The sequence below is a fragment of the Bos indicus genome, chromosome 19 (assembly GCF_029378745.1).
Source record: "Bos indicus isolate NIAB-ARS_2022 breed Sahiwal x Tharparkar chromosome 19, NIAB-ARS_B.indTharparkar_mat_pri_1.0, whole genome shotgun sequence".
Lineage (NCBI taxonomy): Eukaryota > Metazoa > Chordata > Mammalia > Artiodactyla > Bovidae > Bos > Bos indicus.
Genome location: NC_091778.1, coordinates 47083199 through 47090748, shown reverse-complemented (window position 1 = coordinate 47090748; position 7550 = coordinate 47083199). Strand labels below are relative to the sequence as shown.

Below are 7550 nucleotides of genomic sequence, written 5' to 3'. Positions count from 1 at the left end.
TGGTTGAAAGATAAATAATATAATTTACACCAGCCACCCCCATCTCCCAGCCCCAGCCCCCAAAGTCCTGCTCTGGCTGTCCAGTCCCTCTGGATGTGGCTGGCTCTTTACCTGGGGTGTAAGCGGCCAGCTAGCTGGTGCTCTGGGGAACTCAGGGCAGGGAGGGGCCAGCACCCCACCCACTTCTATTTTGGCTTAGCTAGTGATGCCATCCCAGAGGTCATCCAAGGGCCACAGGGCCCCTTTGGCCAGCAGAGGGGTTGGGTCCCAGAGGCCGGGTCACTGAAGCCAGTGGGCTGGGTGGCCCCGGCATTCTCTGCCCCCTTCAAAGGGAGGCTGGCTTTGGTGGGGGCACACACTGGCTTCTGTCACCCTCCCACATCCCCATCATCTCACAAAGGGGGGACACCTGGGGCAGGAGGCTAAGGACGGGGAGCCTGTGTGGGGTGGGCAGCAGTAAAGGTCCAAGGGTGTGAGGCAGCGAGGCAGGGCGTTTCTGGTGGCAGGGCCATGGGGTCAGATGACTGGTGTTTGGGAGGATTTCAGTTATACAGCCTGATGTCTGAAGATGCCATCTGATTTCTAACAATGTCTCCAGGGCTTCTGACAACAGAGCCTTGGTTCCCAGTGGTGCAGTGCTGCTAAGGCCTGGAGGCATCCTCATGGTGGCCTGGATGCTGTGACGAGAGTTTCCCATGATGCCTGTGGGGCAGCGAATGGGCCCCTACAGTCTCTGAGGACATCCTGGGGTCTCCAGTGGGCTGTCATCTTGTGCTCTGAAGGGACTCGTGTGCAGCTTTGGATTCCCCACCGTCCAGCTCCCAGGCTGCGTGTCCAGTCCATTTTCCAGGGAAGATGGGGGCAGAGAGAAGCCAGAGGCCCTGGGCCCAGCCCAGGCCTATAGGCTATTTTCCACTCATCTTGTGGCCCTGACTGCTGCCAAAGGCCTGGAACTTCTGCTCAGCTGGGGGTTGGGGAGGGGCCTCCCGGGCTCTCAGCGCCAGCTGAGCCTGGGGGTAGAGGGTGTGGGAGGGAGCTGGTCCCCTCCACAGACAGGGTGGCCGGCTAAGCCCGGCGGCCATCTCCCCAGCCGTAGATCTCGGGGGCCAGTCCGTGGCCCTCCAGCTCACACTGCTGTGGACTGCTTGATGCTGTGAAAGCTGACACGGGTGGGGGAGGTGGGGATGGACATGGCGCGAGCCACGCGGGCACGGATTGAGTGCTTGTCCTGCCAGCGGTGCCACCTCTTCCGGATGGCAGAGCGGACCTGTGGGTACACAGCAGAGCACAGGGTCTGAGCCCGGGTTTCAAACCCCCGCTCCCACCCCCACAAGCAGCCATCCAGGGAGCCACCTAGGAAGGGCAGCATTGACATCATCACCATCGTTGATTTGCATATTTGTTAGGACAGTTTTCTCAAGCGTTATGAGGAAGGGGTGCCTTTTTTGAATCCACCCAAAGGTGCCATATTCCCTTGGCCATGAAGAATCTCTACCCTCAACCCACACATGTCTGCCCTCAACCTCCTGCCCTAGGGCTCAGCTTCCTGGTTTTACAACCCATTTCACAGACTCATTGATGAAACTGGAGTCCCAGCTTCTGACCCCCTACACCCACTGCTAAGAAGCGGGCTTGTTACTGCAGCAGCTGAGTGGCAAGTGGCAGGGACCCTCCCGGAACTCCCAACAATATCCCTGTAGGGGCTGGTAGCTGGGAGGAGGAAGCCAGGGGAGAGAACCAGGAGAACGGAGTGGGGAGGACGGAGTTGGTGTGTGGCAGGCAGGAGGCAGCTACAGACAGCCTCTGGTCTCAGCAGGCCTCCTGCCGTCCTGAGTTCTGGGGCCCCGGGTCCTCACCTCGCTGTTGAGGAAGCAGTAGAACACAGACACGAAGAAGCCCTGGGGTGGAGGGAAGGCGGGTCAAGGGACTGGGGCAGGCGTGGCCTCACCCAGGCTCAGAGTTGCCCCCAACCTCCTGCCCTTCCAGGCCCCTGCCTGGGAGAATCCCCACCCAAAGAGGAACAGGGAACAGGCAGGGGGACAGGCCGGGGCTGGGAGGCTGGGTGGGGTGGGGGAGGGGTGGGTACCTGGAAAGATTCCAGGAAGGAGTTGAAGTAGATGAAGACGACCCTGGAGACCTCGTCCTCCCCAGGGTTCACGAAGAACAGCATGTACGTGATGCCCAGGAGGGGGAGCAGCACCAGAGTGGCCTTCACAGCCTTCCTGAGGGTGAGGGGTGGGAAGGAGGCCCAGAGTCACAGCCCATCCCAGGAAGGAACTGGAGCCTGGCACTTGGTGAACAGGACTGGGTCTGGGGGAGGGTTGTAGCACATCCTTGGAATGTCTGAGACAGGGGCGGAGCTGGGGTTTCAGGAGGGACTCTCAGGCCTGGGGGGAAACCCTGGGTCAGAGGTGGGGTCTTTGAAGCCCCCCACGGGTGGGGGAGGCAGGTCTGGTTACCTGTACTGAATGGTCTCAGAGGTGGTGGATGCCCGGAGTTTGGTCATGAGGATGCGGACGATGTTGAAAAGGAAGATGAAATTGATCTGTAATTTGACACACAATGGAATGGCCTGGGCATGGTGTGTGCAACATGCTGGTGGGAAGGTGGGGGACAGGACAGGGACTCAGCTGTCCTGGGTCTGGCCTCTGCCACCCTGCTTCTCTCCCTCTTATCTGTGTGAGCCCAGCACAAGCCTGGCCCCGTGCCCCCTACCTCTAGGCAGAGGAAAACTTTCAGTCCATGGTAAGTACTGCTGGCCTCTCCCCACTGCGCCCCGCCCCCACCGCCCTCCTACCCAGGTTCTTACCAGCAGGACCAAGATCATCGGGCCCTGGTAGATGTAGTCAGTGTACACCCCAGGCCTTTTGCCAAACCAGCACCTGGAAGGCCACAGAAATAAGAGGAGAAGGGTCATCTGGATCCAGTTCAGTAGCATGAGGGAGGAGCCGCACTGGGCCGGGGAGGAACTGGGGCCAAAAGCCAGGATCTGGGTGCCCCGCTTCTAACCCGGGCAGAAGGTCAAGATCCCACCACAACGCCTCAGTTATTCCATCTGCAGAATGGACAGCATCCTTTGAGATGTAAAGCTGGAATCGGGCACTGTGGCAGGGAGGGGGATTGTGGGAAAGCCCGCTGAATAGAATAGGCATGGGCCCAACACACACGGTCCCCACTGTAGCTCTGGCACATGCCCAAAAGGGGACCTTCCCTGTACCTGTCATGCAGTCACTCCCCACCCCAGTAGCTAACACCTGCCACGAGAGGCAGAGTTGCTTTGCATTTTTGTGATGTCACCTCCAGCAAGAGCTAGGGCGATCTGGGGAGTGGGTTGGTGTGGGGCACGTTGGAAAGTCCTAGATCCTTGTGCAGAGACGCTATACTCTCATCACGAGAGTCCACAGTAGCTAGAAATCATGATGCTTCCATAAACAGGAAACTGAAACCTCTTGACTTTTTCAAGGTTGGAGACAAGTTCAAGTTTTCAAAAGGACCAAAGGCAAACTGTCCTGGGGCCAGGTCCAGTCCTTGGCCCTGGGGTCTGCAGGTTCTCTCAGGTCTCCCACCTGCATCCCTTCTGATGCAGTGCAAGCATCTTACCACAAGGTGGAGCTCTAGAGACGCTCAGACGGACTTTCCGCCAAACTCAGCCATCCTTTTGGCTCCAAGATGCGCCCAGATGCACACACTGGGCAGGTTTTTGAAACCCGTCCTCTCTTCCCTGTACTCACCTGCACACCTTCAGGCACAGGATTTACAATGCTCCTGCTCTGGGACCCAGGTCGCCATCCTGGGAATCACTGCCAGGCCCCTAGTTCTGTCAGCTGCCCTCGACGCCCAGCCCAGGCCCCCACCCCACCAGTTACGCATATACAGAGAGAGCCACAGCCAGGCTGGGCCGGAGTCAGGAAGGATCACCTTGATAAATGTGTATATAATTTTCCAGGCTCCTTGTCAGGGTTGGACGGGAACAGCCACGGTGATGGAGGCAGCCTGGAACCCCAGTCAGACAGTGGGTTCCTGAGGACACTTTGACAAAGAAGATTCTGGCACATCCCCTGGCCTTCTCAAAGTCCACTTTTTCTGCCTCTCTCTTACAGTGGTTCTTAAGTTTAGCTTCATATTAGAATCAGCTGGGCAGGTTTAAAAACTCCTGGTGCCCAGATGACACTTCAGACCAATGACATCCAACTCTCTGGAGGGCAAGACTGGCCATCAGTACTTTTTAAAGCTTCCCAGGTGATTCTAATGTGAGCCAAGGCTGAAAACCACAGCACCAGAAGTGAAGTTTTCAGGGGCAACTGGAAACACCTGCTTCTATTTAAATACAGCTCAAGACTTGAAAGATGGAAGGAATCTCTGAGATTGGATCAGTTTCTATTAAATCCACATAACCTTTTGCTAAAACATGTCTTTATTAATAGAAAACATTTATACGCATTTCCTATGTGTCAGACTCTATTCTAAATGCTTGATATATATATATATATATATATATATATATATATATATATTAATTCATGTCATTCCCCTAACAACTCTTTGAGGGAAGGCACTATTATGAGGACGCCCATTTTGCAGATGAGAAAACTGAGGCACATTATAGGAACTGCCCCAAGGTCATAAAGCTACCTAGTGATGGAGTCACAATTCATAACCTGGGTGGTTTGGCTCCAGGGACTTCCAGTAACCTTTAGTCTGTTCTGCTTGTCATGAAAGCCGAGACAGGTAAAGAGCCTGTCCTGTTGACAGCCTCAACCCACCTGTCCAGCCCCACCTCAGGCAGAGCATTGCTAGGGATCCACAGATTGAGTCTGACCTCCAGGAGCCTCCCCACATGGATAAAGAAATTGTGGCCCTGATGGGGAAGCTGACACGGCTGAAGGTCCTTGGGGAGGGTCAGGCATAGCTGGGCTGGGAACCTGGGCCTTGGGGCTCAGGGGGCCCTGAGGGCAGTGAAGAGGAAGTGACTTACTTCTCATTGTCGTAGTACAGCTTCCCAATGGCCCAGGCCACAATGATGGGGAAAGGCACACCTGGGGGGAGACCGGTGTCAGAGGACCTGTCAGTGGAGTCTGCGGGATGCAGACCTGGAAGACCCCAGCACAGCCCAGGGCCTGGAGGTGGGCAGGGGTCTCCCAGGTACTCACTGGCTCATCACGCCTCCTTTGAAATGTTCCCACTGTCCCCGACCCCAGGTAGGGACGAAGGGCTGTGTGCACACCCCACCACCCTCACCTGGCCTGACCCGGGCCTGGGTTGGGGGAGGACGGCCCAGTCGGGGCAGGGGGCTGGCCGCTCACCCCAGCCGATGCAGATAAACATCCACTTGCGCAGCCGGTCTGTGGAGTACGTGAGCACGATGGCTGTGTGCAGGTAGCAGCCCTCGCCGAACATCCAGAAGAAGTTGGTCACGTGGAAGTAGTTGTAGGCGGCTGTCACCAGCCTGCACCAGCCCTGCCGCCCACCCCATCGGAGGTGATGATTAACCAAGGGGGGTGGGGATGCGAGGAAACAGCAGCCTACCCTGGGCCTGGGGCCTCCTCCGGGCAGGATGGGGGCACCCCTGGGATCCACTCTGGCACTATGGGCTCCAAGGCCTGGTTCCCGTCCCTGCTCCTCCAGGGCCGCCCCACCCAGACCCTTCCTCTGACCCTGGGCCTGCCCCGCCAGGACACACCACGTTGCTCTGATGGACTTCGGGGCTCATGGTGAGCTGGACCACGAACCACGTGGCATTGCGCAGGATGAAGGCTGAGATGAGGTTCCAGTGGATGATGTTTCTCAGGCACCGGATGCTCCTGGGGGCAGCAGAGGCGGGTGGGTGACAGGAGGCAGAGGAGGAGGGAGAAGATGAGGGATAGGCCACCAGCATCACTCCAGCCCAGATGTATGGAGGGGCAGCTGAGGCTCCGAGCAGGGGGAGGTGGCTAACCCCACTTCATACTGGGAGGTGGCATCAGAGGCTCTCTTTACATCACAGGTCCCTTCCTAATTGTGGCCTGCCCAGACCTAAGCAGGGGCTTCCCTGATAGCTCAGTTGGTAAAGAATCCACCTGCAATACAGGAGACCCCAGTTCGATTCCGATCAGGAAGATCCGCTAGAGAAGGGATAGGCTACCCACTCCAGTATTCTTGGGCTTCCCTTCTGGCTCAGCTGGTAAAGAATCTACCCGCAAGACGGGAGACCTGGATTTGATCCCTGGGTTGGAAAGATCCCCTGGAGAAGGGAAAGGCTACTTTCCTTCCACTCCAGTTTTCTGGCCTGGAGAATTCCACAGACTGTAGTCCATGGGGTCACAAAGAGCCGGACACGACTGAGCGACTTTCACTTCACTTCATGTCACCTCAGACCTAAGCTCTGGGACAGAGCTTGCCACATGGCCAGCGCTGAAGGGACCAGGGGCTGCTTGCCAACTGGAATGCCCTTCTCCCACGGGCATCCCTCTCTCCTTGTAGCTCCAGGTTTGAGGTTCAGCCTCCAGCGAGATGGCTCCCTCCCAGTTCAGCCCTGATGCTCAGCCCATTCTCACCCCCCATTCCTGGCACAGACCCAGCCAGTGTTTCCACCTGCATCCTTGGCAGTCGTGCTGGGCCCAGGCAGGTTCAAATCCAAAGGTGGGGCTCCACCTTCCTGGTCGGCCAAATGCATGCAGCAGTCCAGACTGAGTGGGTGACTCCAGGAGAGCCTGGGCTTTGGCCAACCCCTTCCCCTCTTGTGACCCCAGTCACTGGCAGGGGTACAGAAGTGACCCTGCCAGATGCTCCAAGAGACCTGGGACATCTGTATTTGTCACCTTGTCCCATGAAGTGAGGGGGCAGGACTCCCCTTTCCCAGCAGCCCCTACCCAAACTGCCTCTTGTTATCTTACTTCTCTGCCCCGCTCAAGGCCCAGGGGGCTGGGCGGGGGGCAGTGCCAGGGCCTCCTCACCTGAGCCGCAGAAAGAGGACAAAGGCCACCAGGAGGGCCGCCAGGGAGATGCAGTGGCCTAGGTAGTTGATGATGACGGCGATGTGGTAGTGCACCTTGCTCTTCTTCTGAGGTAAGAGAGAGGGGAGGGGCAGAGGTGAGACCCCGGCACCGCTGCACCCCCACCCACGGGCGGTGCCAGGACAACCACACCCCCGGGTGCCTGTGATGATGACAGTTAGCCCTTCCTGAGCCTGCTACGCATCAGGCGTGGCCCTAGAGCAGTGCCGCCCCATCTGAGTCTTGTCTGTCCCCAAATCCCATGCTCTGTGTGCTGCTCTGGGCTGTGGGGAAAATATCAGTTAATGTGAAATCTCCACCTACCAGAGGCTTCCCCCACCCCGCGTGCACAAACGTGCGTGCACAGATCACAGCTGCGTTCTCACACTCACGTCTCCATCCAGTCCCAACACTTGCGGGTGCAGACCCCAAGCCCCAGGACTCCTCCTATTCGGAGTCGAGTCACCATCTTCTCCATCACTCCTAAACCCCTCCCGCCGCAATTCAAGCCCGCTCCTATCAGCGACCAGCGGGGAAGGCAGTCGCTGTGGACTAGCATCCACAGAATCATTTGAAACC

General features: G+C 57.6%; 1 protein-coding gene across 1 annotated transcript in view; it reads right to left on the bottom strand.

Moving 5' to 3' along the window:
- CRHR1 (corticotropin releasing hormone receptor 1) overlaps positions 1 to 7550 on the bottom strand; it is a 53407-nt gene continuing 45857 nt past the window's right edge. Inside the window, exons 5-13 of the mRNA XM_070773674.1 lie at positions 6933 to 7039; positions 5681 to 5801; positions 5304 to 5457; positions 4976 to 5036; positions 2810 to 2882; positions 2460 to 2545; positions 2087 to 2222; positions 1857 to 1898; positions 1 to 1267 (exon numbers count right to left, since the gene is read on the bottom strand). Coding sequence (XP_070629775.1) covers positions 1127 to 1267; positions 1857 to 1898; positions 2087 to 2222; positions 2460 to 2545; positions 2810 to 2882; positions 4976 to 5036; positions 5304 to 5457; positions 5681 to 5801; positions 6933 to 7039 — 921 coding nt within the window. The 3' untranslated portion in view covers positions 1 to 1126. The remainder of the gene's footprint in view (positions 1268 to 1856; positions 1899 to 2086; positions 2223 to 2459; positions 2546 to 2809; positions 2883 to 4975; positions 5037 to 5303; positions 5458 to 5680; positions 5802 to 6932; positions 7040 to 7550) is intronic.